We start from the raw sequence: 16665 nt of genomic DNA, 5'->3' as shown, positions 1-16665 counted from the left end.
TCTCCTCCCAGCTGGACATGCCTGGAACACTTCCCAAGGGAGGCGTCCAGGAGACATCTTTACCAGATGCCCAAACCACCTCAGCTGGCTCCTTTCAACGTGAAGGAGTAGTGGCTCTAGTCCGAGCTCCATAGGGATGACAGAGTTTTTCACCCTATCTAAAAGGGAGACACCGGCCTCCCTCCTGAGGAAGCCCATTTCGACCGCTTCTACCCGCCATCTAGTTCTTTCGGTCATGACCCAACCCTCATGACCATAGGTGAGAGTAGGAACGAAGATTAACCAGCAGATCGAGAGCTTTGCCTTTTGGCTCAGCTCCTTTTCGTCGCAACAGTACGGTAGAGTGAATGCAACACTGCACCCGCTGCACCGATTCTCTAGCCAGTCACACCCCATTGTCCTCTCACTCATGAACAAGACCCAAAGGTACTTGAACTCCTTCACTTGGGGTAAGATCGCATTCACATTCCGTATCTGGAGTAGACAATCCATCAGTTTCCTGCTGAGAACCATGGCCTCAGATTTAGAGGTGCTGATCCTCATCCCAGCCGCTTCATACTCAGCGGTGGACCGATCCACTGCATTTTACAATATACAGCTCGTTCAATGCCTAGCAATAAGCTAACTACAGTTGAGTTGAAGCTAATGATTAGTTGTTGATGCTAACCACAGCTGACACTCATGTCTGTGGATCCAGTTAATTTAATTGTGCATCCTTCGCACCCCCAGGAAAGCCACCTGAAGTCAGAATCCCAACTCCTTCTCATCTCGTTCAAACACCACATACCCTGATTTCACAATCCAAGATGGCTACTCCAAGCAGCAACTGTGGAGAAATGTGTAGTTTTTAACGGGTTTTTTTTGTTTTGTTTTTTTTGCATTTCTGTCTTTTTGGTGTCCATTTTAATAAATCTTAGACATAGTGCTGTCCTATTGCCTCCTCAGAACATGTTGCTATGTACAACCCCTGGCAAAAATTATGGAATCACCGGCCTCGGAGGATGTTCATTCAGTTGATTAATTTTGTAGAAAAAAAGCAGATCACAGACATGACACAAAACTAAAGTCATTTCAAATGGCAACTTTCTGGCTTTAAGAAACACTATAAGAAATCAAGAAAAAAAGATTATGGCAGTCAGTAACGGTTACTTTTTTAGACCAAGCAGAGGAAAAAAATATGGAATCACTCAATTCTGAGGAATAAATTATGGAATCACCCTATAAATTTTCATCCCCAAAACTAACACCTGCATCAAATCACATCTGCTTGTTAGTCTGCATCTAAAAAGGAGTGATCACACCTTGGAGAGCTGTTGCACCAAGTGGACTGACATGAATCATGGCTCCAACATGAGCGATGTCAATTGAAACAAAGGAGAGGATTATCAAACTCTTAAAAGAGGGTAAATCATCACGCAATGTTGCAAAAGATGTTGGTTGTTCACAGTCAGCTGTGTCTAAACTCTGGACCAAATACAAACAACATGGGAAGGTTGTTAAAGGCAAACATACTGGTAGACCAAGGAAGACATCAAAGCGTCAAGACAGAAAACTTAAAGCAATATGTCTCAAAAATCGAAAATGCACAACAAAACAAATGAGGAACGAATGGGAGGAAACTGGAGTCAACGTCTGTGACCGAACTGTAAGAAACCGCCTAAAGGAAATGGGATTTACATACAGAAAAGCTAAACGAAAGCCACCATTAACACCTAAACAGAAAAAAACAAGGTTACAATGAGCTAAAGAAAAGCAATCGTGGACTGTGGATGACTGGATGAAAGTCATATTCAGTGATGAATCTCGAATCTGCATTGGGCAAGGTGATGATGCTGGAACTGTGATCTGCTTTTTTTCTACAAAATTAAACAACAGAATGAACATCCTCCGAGGCCAGTGATTCCATAATTTTTGCCAGGGGTTGTATTTTTATGCATGAAATACTGCATAATATTATCAACTGGTGCTGCCAATATTGGCTAACCTTGTATATGTTGCTAATGCCAATGACTGGCGACACCATGCTACAAATGGAACAGTAAATTAAAACATTAATGTAGCATCTGCACCACCTCTACTCTTCCATGGGGATCTTTGGGTGAACTGCTTTTTTGTAGCACTTTATACTCCAAAATCCTGGATGCGTCCATCTTAATTTCCAACTTGTGGTGTTGTGGGGAAAATGGAGCTCATTTAGCTCAGGTGTAACATCATTTCGAGTCACAATTTACAACTTCTGGGGTAAATATTATGCAGCATAACAATGTGACCACATATGGTAATGTAAATCACTAAATGCTGACCACATGTTAATGCTAACAACGGTTAGTGTTTTCTTTAATGCGGATCATGGGGAGTGAAATGGGCCATGTCTATGTAACAAACACTGCTGCTGTACATTCCATGTCCAAACATCTGAAAATTCCCAAAGACATTCACCTCTGATTATGACAAACAGCACTGATATTTGATGACTGATTATGATGTAAAAATATAACATCAAAAGTCCAAACTTGTGGGTTAAGTAATGATTATCAATTAGGCTTCGAAACAAAAAGCCTTCTACAAATACAGGACATGCATGAACTAAAAAAAAAATGGCATCCTCTTATTCTCATAGTATCCTAAACTGACATACTTCATTGTCTATAAAAAAGGTTTGTTGCTTCCGTGTCCTGTTGTGTGGCTGCTCCGTGTCTTATCTGTACACTGGGAGCTGGATGTGGGTCTGCTGGTGGTGCTCCAGCACCTGAGGCATCCCCATAGCATCGTACCCGCGGCCCAGCATGCGCTCTTTGATGCAGGGAGGCTGGATCTCACTGATGAGGCACTCCAGAGACTGTAGGCTGCTGCTGAGGGCTGCCGCGTGGCACAGACTGGAACTGGGTGGCCCACAGCAGAGGGTTTGCTCTGGGTTGTAGGCCTGGGTATGAGGAGGGGCGTGGAGCTGTGGATGGTGGTGATGAAGAGTTGGATGAGGAATGAGATGTGAAAGGCCTGTGTCTCTTGGCCTGATGGCACACGTACCCTTTGCCAGCACCTGAGAAGGATAACAGTCGCTGTTTGGCGTGGCTACAACACCGTCCCACATGGGAACAAAGTACTGTCCAACAGAGAGTTGTCCTTGCATTGCTGCGCAGGTCATAGAGGAACCGCTAACCCACTCCTGCCCTGTGCCCACAGTGGGAGGATGCGGTTGATACAACGGTTGCGAGGTACATGCCAAAGCAGACTGCCTGACTCCCTGAGCACTGTTACGCACACTGTATATCCTCAGTGTTCCCTGTTCATAGGCCTGCTGCTGCTTAATCTGACGATAGTGCCTGTGCTGCCACATCATGTAGTCCCCATTCTCCAAGTACCCAGGTCTGTCCGCACTCTGCGTAGGGACCACTGCTCCTGAGGTTGCCTGGCTACTGTGAGGCGGCACCTCAGGGACAAAGTCTGCATGTGCCACTGCAGCCACGGCTTGCAGGGAGGGGCTGGGTCGTGCTTCGCCCCCCAGCTGCAGTGCCTGGCTGTGAGGAACTCTGTTTATCTGCCTCATCAGGCCTTGAACGTCCACCAGTTTAGACTGGGGGACTACACTGTGATCTCCGGAGGCCATTGCAGTGGTAGAACAAAGTGTCTCTATAGGGGCATCAGGGGGTTGATATGAACTTATATGATAGCTTTTATTCTCATGTTTCGTAACAGTGTAGCCATTATTGAGAGAATTATTGTATGGTACCATTGATGTCTGGGTGTATGCATGTTTAGTCCTCTTGCCATCAGAGTTTTTCACTACACCTCTGAGTGCTACAGAGGCCTTGACGATGGCCAGCAAGCCCTGGTAGCCACCTGAATGTGGGTGTGAGTAGGGGCTGTAGCGTTGGCCTGTGGTGTCTAAACCATTGACTGTTTTGTTCAGTTGTTTGTGTTGTGGCACACGGATATCAGTTGGAAAGATTTTGATGGACAGTGGGCTGTTGGCCGTCTTCTGGGCAAAAGCATCCAACTCTGCAGGGGAAGGGTACCGAGAAACCATGGACGCTGATTTTCCTGAAGCAAAAGCAGACAAATTATTGGGGTCAGACTCCAGAAAACCCAAAAACGTGATAATTAACTCAATAAAAAACAAGCAGTGGTGAACCTTGGGGAAAGAAGACCTTTACAAATAAAAAAAAAAACCCTTAGAAACAAGTTAATATTAAGCTACATGTAACTTAAAAACCAAACCTATGCTGACAAAGGCATAGAGAGAATGACAAGGTGAGTGTTCGACTGAATTAATACAAAACCCTTTCTGCAACGTTTGGAGGTGTGATCATGTTATTTGAATTTTAGAACATAACTACTGTGAAAAATGTGAAAATAACAGTTTCTTTATTTATTTCTGTGCAGAAACTAGAGCCCAACCAATGGATCAGTTGTCCGATAATACTGTCTAATATGAGCCTTTCATGAACATATTGGTATTGCCGTTATTTTCACTGATATTAAAAATTTCATTTTACTGAATAAGCAATGCAGAAAAACACATTTGCTGTTGAAAATTGTGTCATCACATAGTTCGTCCAGTAGAAGGGACTCAAACATGGCCGGGACCCCATCACCCTTGGTCTTATTAGCTACAAGAGCAACCAGCTGCCAGAGTGGGTGTTTTACAGTGAGAACAGACACCATGTTGTCAGTTTGGCGAGGACTAAGTAAATGAGAAGGCAGCATAACAAACATCAAACCTAAATTCTAATCCAATTACATTTTTTCCGCAAATCTGATTGGTTAATCGTGTGAGATTCCAGACCATAAAATATCGTGTAAACGGTGGCAAAATATTAAAACTGTTTCACATTTAATGTGTTACTCCGTGCCCTGTCCACGCGCGTTGCTACGCAGATTTCAATAATGGTGCTGTCAGCTGAGATCGAGAGGTTGCCAACTGCCATTAAACACGTACAAGAAGAAGAAGAAGAAAAAGAAGAAAGAAAGAAAGTAGTGATGTGGTGAACAGAATTCTGCTGACAGAATTTCCAGTTTGGCATGAAGACACTGGTGCCACGTTAAGCTTTGATGAGCCGACCACACCCTTCGCCTGCGTAACATTTTTACAGAACTATATTATTATGCGGATTAAGATGTAGCCTTCAGTGGTGGACAAGGATCCTTGCAAACATTGGAATTGGATTAGAATGGGATTAACCCCCTTGTGTCTGATGATTTGCCGACGTTAATGCTGGTTCTTACGGCCGCAAATTGAGTTTTAGCGGCGACGCGTTAGCGAAGCCGGTAAAACGGCTATTTATGACCGTAATCCTTGCAAACGTTGGAATTGGATTACAATGGGTTTAACCCACCTGTGTCTGATGATTTGCAGACGTTAATGCTGGATTACGCTTATAAATAGCCGTTTTGCCGACTTCACTAACAAGTCGCCGCTAAAACTCAATTTGCGACCGTAAGAACCAGCATTAACGTCCGCAAATCATCAGACACAACAGGGTTATTCCCTAATTACATTTCTTTGTCGTAACAATTTGATAATGAAATGTTAAGAATCATTGCCATTTTTATATTAGCAGATATATTGGTGTCATAAATCTTTACTCCCTAATATCTGTTTGGACTCGCCAAAAATTACATATCAGTCGGGCTCATAACAGTGTCTCAGTCACTGAGAGCCACAGCTGCTGCTAATTTTCCATTCAGCATGCTCAAAATATCCAGGGGATGGCAGTGTTCAGCAGGTGCAGGCTAATCTATGAAATATTACAGTGGCAAAATTAAATTGCTTTTTTTGTTGGTTGTGGGGCATCAGAGTTCACCAGGTTGTAATCAGTTTGTCGTCATTTTATGTGACCATCTGTAAGATCATCACATTTATCAATTTATTATTTTAAACGGGATGGGATGTAATCATTCATTTAGTCATCTGCGCTTTAGGCTTTTTCCCAAGCAAAGAAACTTAAATTTGAATTCTCCTTTACTCCCATTGCCAGCTGCATTTTATAATCTCATGTCTTCTAAACCAATTTTAGGGAAGGGAACACCCACAGCACAGTTTGACGAGTGTGTGATAAAATGAGTTGTTTCAGCTGGAATTGTTTTGCCAAGGGAAATCAAAATGAAGGACACAGGCAACAGAAAAGCTCATCATCCCCTCCTCACCTGTGAGATTTACTGCATAATATTTTGCCATGTAGAACTACAGCAGGAAAAATAGCTGGTTGTAGATTCAGGCACTGTCCTGTCCAGAATTGTTGGCACCCTTGATTTTTCAGCACAGAATTTAAAATCTGTTCATATATAAATGAAAAAGAAACTATTTTGTATCATTTGAATATTTAACAATGAAAAGAACAAACAGAACAAAACAAAAAGAAACAAAAATATGTAATATATAAAATGTATGTGTGACACATTTATTGGCACACAGATTAATTCATAGTAAATTATTACTTTCACAGCCACTTTTCTTTAGACAAGTTAGAGGATAGAGACAAGAACACTTCCAAGTTACTGAATATGTGTTGGGTGCGGAATGGTCGCTTAGTGGTTAGAACCATTTCCTCACAGCAAAAAGATCTTGGGGTCGATTCCCACCTGGCCCTTTCTGTGTGGAATCTGCATGTTCGCCATGTGTTTGCGTGGGTTCCCTCTGGGTGCTGTGGCTTCCTCCCACTTCCAAAGACATGCAGGTTATGGGAATTCAAAAATTTAAATTGAGCATAGGTGAGAGTGTGACTGTGTTTGTCCGTCTACATGTGGCCGTGCGAAAGACTAGCATCATGTCCAGGGTGTAGACTGCCTTTTGCCCAGTGAATGCTGGAATAGGCTCCGGTATCCTTGACTGGAATAAACGGGTATAGAAAATTAATCAAGAGAAGCACATCAGAGTTGATGTGGATATCTTGGTGGCTTCCCTCACTTGTCTCCTTCATGCATGGTAACAGCCTGCATTTAATCTGCTTTCTTGGAACAAAACCCTTCTCTGTTCCACTTCACCATGAAACTGTGTATTAACAGATGATGTAACAAACAAAGGTTACCTTACACCCAGTTTCTTCAATCACAGCCAAATAAGTGTAAATCCTTTAAAGTTGCCACAAGTGTCTTGGTGGCTTCCTTCACTAGTCACTTTGTAACACAGACAACTGCCTACTTGAGACAGATTTACCATACAGGGCCACACTGTTTCTATTTCATAATAATCAACATAAATGAAGTTCAAAACATATTCAGTGTGTTGGACATATCTCACCACCTTATTAATATCACACACTGTTTGGAAATATATCATCAACAGACAATTTCAATTTATTCAATTTATAAAAGCGCCAAATCACGACAACATCGCCCCAAGGCGCTTCACACAAAACACAAAACAGTTCAAAAACAATATAAAATGAATTAAAAACAACAAATTTAAAAACACGATTAAAAGATAAAAAAAGAATAAAATTTTAAAAGAATTAAAAAGATTGCAGCACACTATACTAACCGAAGCACTGATGAAAGAAATGTGTCAATTAATCTTGAATGTCTCCACAGTATTGGACTGTCTTATCGACACTGGGAGACCATTCCACAATACTGGGGCACGATATGAAAAGGCCCTTTGACCCATGGACTTCTTGTTCACCCTCAGAACACAAAGCAGTCCTGCATCCTGTGAGCGCAAAGTCCGGGCCGGTACATAGGGTTTAACCAGATCAGCTAAGTAGGTCGGTGCCAGTCCATGAACAATTTTATAGGCTAACAACAGAACCTTAAAGTCTGATCACAGAGACCGGCAGCCAATGGAGGGATGCCAGAACAGGTGTAATGTGGTCAAACTTTCTGCTCCGTTTCAAAAGTCTGGCAGCAGCATTCTGAACTAATTGGAGACCCCTGATACTGGACTGCAGCAACCCAGAAAATAAGACATTACAGTAGCCCAATCTGGAAGAAACAAAAGCATGAATCAGGGTCTCAGACATGATACAACACATACCAGTCCTTCTGCTACCTAGCGGATCACCATTACCCAAGACCTCAAGTGGGAGCTGAACGTCAGCTCTCTCACCAAGCAAGCACAACAGAGGATGTAGTTTCTGCAGCATTAAGGAAGATCAACCTGCCAATAACAATGATGGTGAACTTCTACACTGCCATCATTGAGTTCATCATCTCCTCCTCCATCATCGTCTGGTACGCTGCTGCCACCAGTAAGGACAGGAGCAGACTGCAGCGTATCATCCACGCAGCAGAGGAGGTGATCGACTGCAATCTGCCATCCCTACAGGACCTAGACACTTCCAGGGCCCCAAGGCAAGCAATGAAGATAGTGACCGATCCCTCTCACCCAGGACACAAACTTTTTGTTACCCTCCCCTCTGGCAGATGGCTGAGGTCCATCAGGACCATCCCTGATCATCCCTGTACTGTTCATCTGCATACCTACACAGCCCCATTCCAGCATTCCACTATATCTATTTGACAGTAAACTTAGCTTTGCCCATTTGTCTATTTGACTCCTTTACTTCTTAAGTATTTTTTCTTATCTTGTTATTGTTGTTTATGCACCTATTACTTCTTACAGAAGTATTTTCTTTTACTGTTGTTTATGCACCAATGACACCAGATCAAATTCCTTGTATGTGAGAACTTACTTGGCAATAAATTCAATTCTGATTCTGATATACGCCACGAGGTATATGTGATGCCAAAATGACCATTCCAATGTGCACATGGTGTAAGTATAAGGTTTACTCTATTTAGTAGCACCAAAATACAGTTGCTCCCGAAATATCATACTCCAAACATCCGTCCATGCCCTTTTGTAAAAGTTGATTAAATGCCCACCCTAAATTAAATTCATTTCGTGACCCCAACACATCGTATAAAGCAAAAAATAATGAGTTTTCAGGGGTTTTGTTTCTCATTGTTTGCATGTGTTACCTGTGACGACATTGCCCGTGTGCACTGGTCTTTCCCGAGTTTGTTTTGCACGGGGAATTTTTTTTATTGCATTAATTATTTTACACATGTATGCAATGTTTCTGTTTCATCATTCACTGGTTTTTATGTTACATGAACCTAAGTCTAACATGTACCCTGAAAAAAGAGAATGTTTGAACAAAAGTGTTACAATTTGTAAAAACCTAAATGAATTAAGTTGTTTGAACTTACGTTTGTAAGTTAGAGTTGATTTAACTTCAACCTTAAGTTCAAACAACTTAATTCATTCAGGTTTTTACAAATTGTAACACATTTTTAAGTTGGTTCAAACATGCTCTTTTTTCAGTGTAGCTTCCACGCTATAAAATCAAATTTTATGGGTGAACACATTAAAATCATGTAGTTTTAACATAACATGCAACAACTTTAAATTTAACTTGCTCAGTGAACATAGCAAAATTATGGAAAGTATTTCCACCCAAGTAAAATGTGTTAATGTAGTCAGAAACAATTTCGCTGAGAGACCTAAATAAAATTTGTTGGGTCAACATGATGAATTTGCATTGCTGTTGCGGAATTACTATGATTCAGGCCTACTAGATTTGTAAGGGTAAATGTAACAAAAAAATAGTAAGTCTCTTTGGATGCTCACTTGTTTGCTGTGTTGGATCAGCACAATTTATGCAGCTCTACCTCAGATTTACTGTGGCGACCCCGAGTGCAAAGTGAACTTGACATGTAACTGCACTATTTTAAAAGTAGTTGTAACTACCGTAATAAGTTAAGTAACTCATAATCATATCAAACAAGTTTGAATGGCCAAGGAAATTACATCAGTGTGTTACATTTACCCTTAAAGGCTAGGAGTGGTGGACAAGTGCTTAGTGCACTTGGTTTCAATACAGGAGGGTCCCGGTTCAAACCACACCCCTGCCACATTTCGCCATGTAATGTGGAGTGGCATCAGGAAGGGCATCTGGTGTAAACCCTGTGCCAATTCAAAATGTAGATCCACCTCAGATTTGTTTGCGAACAAGGGAGCAGCCGAAGGGACCTACTTTTTATTTTTGTTACATTTACCCTTACAAATCTAGTTGGCCTAAATCATGGTAATTGAGTAACAGTAATACAAATTCATCATGTTGACCCAACAAATTTTACATTTAGGTCTACATTTACCTTTACAAATCTAGCTGGCCTGAACCATTGATAATTAGGAAATAGTAACGCAAATTCATCATGTTGGCCCAACAAATTTACACTTAGGTCACTCAGCAAAATTGTTTCTGGCTAATTTAACACATTTTACTTGGGTGGAAATACCTTACATAATTTTACACTCAACAAAAATATAAACGCAACACTTTTGGTTTTGCTCCCATTTTGTATGAGATGAACTCAAAGATCTAAAACTTTTTCCACATACACAATATCACTATTTCCCTCAAATATTGTTCACAAACCAGTCTAAATCTGTGATAGTGAGCACTTCTCCTTTGCTGAGATAATCCATCCCACCTCACAGGTGTGCCATATCAAGATGCTGATTAGACACCATGATTAGTGCACAGGTGTGCCTTAGACTGCCCACAATAATGGTTTGTGAACAATATTTGAGGGAAATGGTGATATTGTGTATGTGGAAAAAGTTTTAGATCTTTGAGTTCATCTCATACAAAATGGGAGCAAAACCAAAAGTGTTGTGTTTATATTTTTGTTGAGTGTAGTTTCTGTATTTTTATTTCTGTGTTCTTAAATTGTTGTACAGCACTTTGTGATTTTAGGTGCTATACAAATAAACTTTACTTACATTGACAAAGTGTCGTGAAAGCAGAGGAATACTGATGGCTGAAATGTAACAGACGTCTAGTTTGTTACAGGGACACACTGAACATATCACTGAAGCGTTTGCAAGGTTTGTGGAAAATCCTATAAATCCTTACGGACAAACGTTTGCGTTACAAGCGTGATGCACAAGACGGAATAGATCTGGTATTGTCTTTCACTAAAGGGGTGAGTTATTTGAGATGAAATCAGACATTTTATTGAAGTACATGCAAGGGCAGACATCTAGACGAACGTACGTTTCTGCAAATAACATAGCAACAGTCACGTGGCAACATGGACTCCACATGAGGTATTCATTGTAAGTCTTAACTTCCCATAATCTAGTACTACTGTGAAAGAGTCATTCCCTAAAGATCACGTTCCCCTCATTAGTATGCTAAGGTACGCAACAGTCACGGTGGCGCTCTTGTCACGGGATCTACTCTACGAGGTAGCGACGATGGGAATATGAGTTGTATTCTCATTAGTGTGAAAATGTATGCAAATATATTTCATTAATATGCATAAATGATGACATTTTGCATAGATGATCCATACTTTTTCAAAGCTTTTCTGGTCAATCAAACGTTTTCACAGCACACCAAATTTACTTTTGCAAACATAAACTGATTAAACTGAGTAAAAGCAGGGAAGTTTAACCTTAACCGTAAATAGAGACTGAATGAATATGTGAACACAGACAGGCAAACCAATGAGATTGGATTTTAAAGCTATTATTCAGGCAATTTCACGGCTGCTTAACTCCTGGCAACAAAGGAAAGGTGGGAAAGGCGCCCCGTTTAAAAACAATAAATCAGCCGGTTGAATTTACCAGCACGCTTCACAGAGACGCCTTTATGGAATTCCTGACATGAAAAGAAAAGAGCTGAAATTAACCTCGATCAAGCTGTAGTCAGTCGAAATTACAGAAAGCAAACGAAAAAGACAGCAATCTGTGGTAACAGACAAAAAACCCCACACATTTCATTCCTAATAACAAAGCCATTTCCAGCTATGCGGGGGACAGCTCACTTGTTGTTTCCATTTTAAAATTGATTTCGGAGTTCAATTCATCTCAGGTCCGCAGTCAGCCTCCGACTGTGAAAATTATTCTGTCTACAAGATCCATCCCGTGACGAAAATAAATTGGGCGTTCAAAATGGGAAGAAAATGGTGAGGTAGAGTTTTCAATCCATCCGGCGATCTCCCGGCAGGGCTAAGTGGAACGGCACCATGGAGCCCGGAGCATGAATGAATTCTGCTGGGAAATACAACAAAGCACAAACACTGTTCATTATGTATCACAGTGTAGCTCCGCTGCACAAAACAATGACATCTGGGATGTAAAGAGTTGTTTCCATTGTAGACAACTTCCAGACATGTGCCAATGCCCCCCCACCTTCCCCCGGTGGTTTCATAGAAAAAGAAGTAACCGGGGGGGGGGGGGGGGGGGGCGCCAATAATAGTTTTAGTCCTTTATCTAAAAACTGAACGTGTTTGACTTTAGAGGCAATAAAGGGGATCATATAATTCACGCTACATGGCGCACTGTGCTATGCACGACCAGTGACTGGATGGGTTAGTCCACATGAAAGGATCCCATTTACATTTATGGGATTATGATTGTTTTATGACAACGTTACACCACAGCTACGCCACTCCACGGGAGCGAATTAGGAAAATACTGGAGGAGCTTACCCCTTCTAGAGGGAAGGGTCTTCAGTTTTGTAAAAGCTTTTCAATGTAGTTTGCCCCTGTAGAGGTTATAGAGTCCATGCAATGCGCAAAGGGACTTATGGTGGTTGGTCAGTTGCTCAACATTTACAACGCTTCACAGGATCAACTTAGCAAAATGCTCTACTGGACCTCCTCCCTGTATCTGCAATGTATGCTATAAATTTAAAATTTAGTGATAAAAGTTTAACATCGTTTGCACTGGCAGAGGCTGTTGACTCCAAGCTCTTGGGTTTACAGTGGCTTTACAACAGAGTTCCACCATGGTTACGCTACACCACAGGAGCTCACTTCAGATTCTAAACATGGATTTTATTCATTCTTGTATAAAGTGTTGATGAAATAAATCAATAAGGTGACTTATCTATGTATATATCAGTTTTTAGTCTGACAAAAGAATTTCATTTTGGTTTGGGCCGAGAGCAGTCTTGGATTTCACGCAGGTTTTTACGACCGTTAAACGACAGTCTGTAAAAAAGGCTAATTTACCAAAAAGCGTGACATCAAGTTCATGAAATCAAACGTCAAGATTTAGGTTTTTCATTCTGATTTGCAACAAACTTGACACATATCGGATTCGCGCGTCACGACGCAGCCGCTCATGGCGCGGGACAAACAACACCTCCGTGTTGGAAACCATTTGTAAGATTCAGACGGCTTTTGGTGGCTTTTCAGTCGAGTGAGTATCCGAGAAATTGTTTAACAGCTGGGCATGTTCCAACTTGTCCTGTGAGACTTCCAACACGGAGGTGTTGTTTGTCCCGCGCCATGAGCGGCTGTGTCGCGACGCGTGAATCCGTCCACACGTCTTTCATTACAAAATCTCCTTTAACAGTGGAATGTGCCGATAAAGTGCTGATCCCGACCTCTTCTGAAACTTCTCTGCTAGTCACACGACGTCCTGCATCAACAGAGCCTTAAATTTGGAAGTGATCTGCTTGTTCCAGCCTGTCGATGGCCGCTCGGGGCGCGGTGCGCCCTCCGCTGCCGTGGGCTGTTTTTAAATCCAGTTTTAATGGTCCTTAATCCGTGTGATACCGATAGAATCTTCACCGAAATCCATCTGAATCTTTCGAATGGTTTCCAACTAGCTGTCTCTAACAGTTTCTGAAAAAAATTTCATGGAGCAAAGAGGCAGCCTCTCAGCCATTTCCCTGACAATAAAAATCCTACAAGGGGGGTGGACCAGTGCTCACTCAAAGCCTGCCCACAGGCGAATGACGCAACCGACAGGCGTGAAAAAACTCACGCATGCGCACGAAGGTTCAAGCTTGTCTGATGCAAGTGCACATGATTCAAATCCATATAGTTTTTGACAAAAATAAAAAGGTCGGATACTTTTCTCACAGACCTCGTACAGTGCATCCGGAACGTATTCACAGCACTTCACTTTTGCTACATTTTATGTTATAGTCTTATTCCAAAATGGAGTAAATTCATTTTCCCCCCTCAAAATTCTACCCACAACACCCCATAATGACAACACGAAAAAAAGTTTTTTTTTTAAAAAAGTTATTAAAAAAAACAAAACAAGAAATCACATGTACATAAGTATTCAAATCGTTTGCTCAATAATTTGTTGATGCACCTTTGGCAGCAATTACAGCCTCAAGTCTTCTTGAATATGATGCCTCAAGCTTGGTGCACCTATCTTTGGGTAGTTTTGCCCATTCCTCTTTGCAGCACCTCTCAAGCTCCATCAGGTTGGATGGGGAGTGTCGGTGCACAGCCATTTTCAGTTCTCTCCAGAGATGTTCAATTGGATTCAGGTCTGGGCTCTGGCTGGGTCACTGGAGTTGTTCTGAAGCCACTCCTTTGATATCTTGGCTGTGTGCTTAGGGTCATTATTCTGCTGAAAGATAAACTGTCACCCAGTCTGAGGTCAAAAGAGCTCTGGAACAGGTTTTCATCCAGGATGTCTCTGTACATTGCTGCATTCATCTTACCCTCAATCCTGACTAGTCTCCCAGTTCCTGCTGCTGAAAAACATCCCCACAGCATGATGCTGCCACCACCATGGTTCACTGTAGGGATGGTGCCTGGTTTCCTCCAAACATGATGCCTGGCATTCAGGCAAAGAGTTCAATCTCTGTTTTATCAGACCAGAAAATTTTTTTTCTCATTATCTGAGTCCTTCAGGTACCTTTTGGCAAACTCCAGGTGGGCTGCCATGTGCCTTTTACTACGGAGTGGCTTCTGCCTGGCCACTCTACCACACAGGCCTGATTTGTGGATTGCAGCAGAGATGATTGTCCCTCTGGAAGGTTCTCCTATCTCCACAGAGGAATGCTGGAGCTCTGACAGAGTGACCATCGGCTTCTTGGTCACCTCATTGACTAAGGTCCTTCTCCCCCGATCACTCAGTTTAGACACTCGGCCAGTTCTTGGAAGAGACCTGCTGGATCTGAACTTCTTCCATTTATGGATGATGGAGGCCATTGTGCTCATTGGGACCTTCAAAGCAGCATAAATTTTTCTGTACCCTTCCCCAGATTTGTGCCTCAAGACAATCCTGTCTCAGAGGTCTACAGACAATTCCTTTGACTTCATGCTTGGTTTGTGTTCTGATATGCACTGTCAACCGTGGGACCTTATATGCACACAGGTGTGTGTCTTTCCAAATCATGTCCAATCAACTGAATTTACACCAGATGGACTCCAATTAAGCTGTAGACACATCTCAATGATGATCAACAGAAACAGGATGCACATGAGCTTTATTTTGAGCTTCATGGCAAAGGTTGTGAATACTTATGTACATGTGATTTGTTTGTTTGCTTGTTTTTAATGAATTTGCAAAAATCTAAAAAAAATTCACATTGTCATTATGGGGTATTGTGTGTAGAATTTAGAGGAAAGAATGAATTCCATCCATTTTGGAATAAGGCTGTAACATAACAAAATGTGGAAAAAGTGAAACGCTGTGAATACTTTCTGGATGCATTGTAAATAATTGTGCACAACACAGAAAGGCATGGATTTTTTTTTTTTAATTCAGTATAAAGTGTCACTATTAAACTCTGACTGCTGCTTCACAAACACTTCTGACTCTTTGAATGGGAGCATATCTTCATAGGGTGTCTAATACACTTAGACCAGAGATTACAGGCCTGTCACAGCCATGGAGACATAACACAGCTGTGCTTCTCACTGCAGCCAATTCAACGTGACACTATAGAAACATCATTACCAAACAGACCGTTCACGGTCTGCAGACACTTTGTTTTCCCCTCAGCACATCCTGAGAACTACTGGATTATCTTATGGAGTTAAAAATGAGATCACAAACATCTCAGCCAGCAAAACCTCACAATGGTAATTCATGCTTGGATAAAGACATCATAACCGTGATGGGGCTGAGCCATTCATAGAATTTTGACTTCAGTTACTATTTTGTCTTCCAACAAATATGAAAATACTGTAATTGTCATACTCTATTTTGAAATGATGTTCTCCTTTTGCCATGTGTGATAAATCCACTGGTTTGCATGTGCATGTGTGTGCGCCACGTGCACATAAGTACTGCTACCAGCAGCCTTTGCTAGGCTAGCAAGTGGCACCTACCTACAATGGACTCGGCCACGTGTGTCCTTTCTGAGCATTTTTTTTCAAAACACCTGAAATAATATGGCTTGCTGTGCAATTAATTGTATTAATAGAAAATTTAAGAAGTCAGTGCTTCAGTATGTTTGTTGGGTGAAATTTTAGTGGTTTTGAAATTTGTTAATTTGTTTGTCTGTTAACAATTAGCACCTAGCGATAGCTTTCTGGTGTTATGTCTGTTGTTGATGCCTTGTTTACTGAGACAATATGCTTCTTACAGTTTTTATGACCCGTCACCAAGTTCACTTATGTAAACTGCCACTCAATCTGCAAAAATATGCATTAATCAAACACCTAAGCCAAAGTGAACCTGTCCCCCTTATCTTTGTTGGTAAGTAGGAAATGGTTGGTGTGTTTGGGCTTTGTTTATCCTGTCCAGGTCATGCTGGCCCAGCCCAAGCTACACTTCTCTACCCATTTATAGGCTGACTGGGACTTTTACTGTTTATTTCTTTTTCAGTTCAGTGATTGTTAAAATACAAGTTACATTTGAATGCAACCATTTGTTCAGGGTCACCACAGCAGATCCAGCTCAGATCCACATTGGGATTAGGCACAAGTTTTACACCAGATGCCCTTCCT

General features: G+C 41.6%; 1 protein-coding gene across 3 annotated transcripts in view; it reads right to left on the bottom strand.

Annotated features, from left to right (window-relative positions):
- Nucleotides 1-1932: 1932 nt before the first annotated feature.
- Nucleotides 1933-16665, bottom strand: part of LOC117529575 (protein FAM222A) — a 54395-nt gene continuing 39662 nt past the window's right edge. For all 3 annotated transcript variants that reach the window (XM_034192403.1, XM_034192401.1, XM_034192402.1), the window contains one exon: nucleotides 1933-4041. In XM_034192403.1, coding sequence (XP_034048294.1) covers nucleotides 2699-4041 — 1343 coding nt within the window. In that variant the 3' untranslated portion in view covers nucleotides 1933-2698. The remainder of the gene's footprint in view (nucleotides 4042-16665) is intronic.

Source organism: Thalassophryne amazonica, chromosome 17 (assembly GCF_902500255.1).
Source record: "Thalassophryne amazonica chromosome 17, fThaAma1.1, whole genome shotgun sequence".
NCBI classification, from domain to species: Eukaryota; Metazoa; Chordata; class Actinopteri; order Batrachoidiformes; family Batrachoididae; genus Thalassophryne; species Thalassophryne amazonica.
Note: the sequence above shows the minus strand (reverse complement) of the source record. Positions and strands in the feature narration are given on the sequence as shown.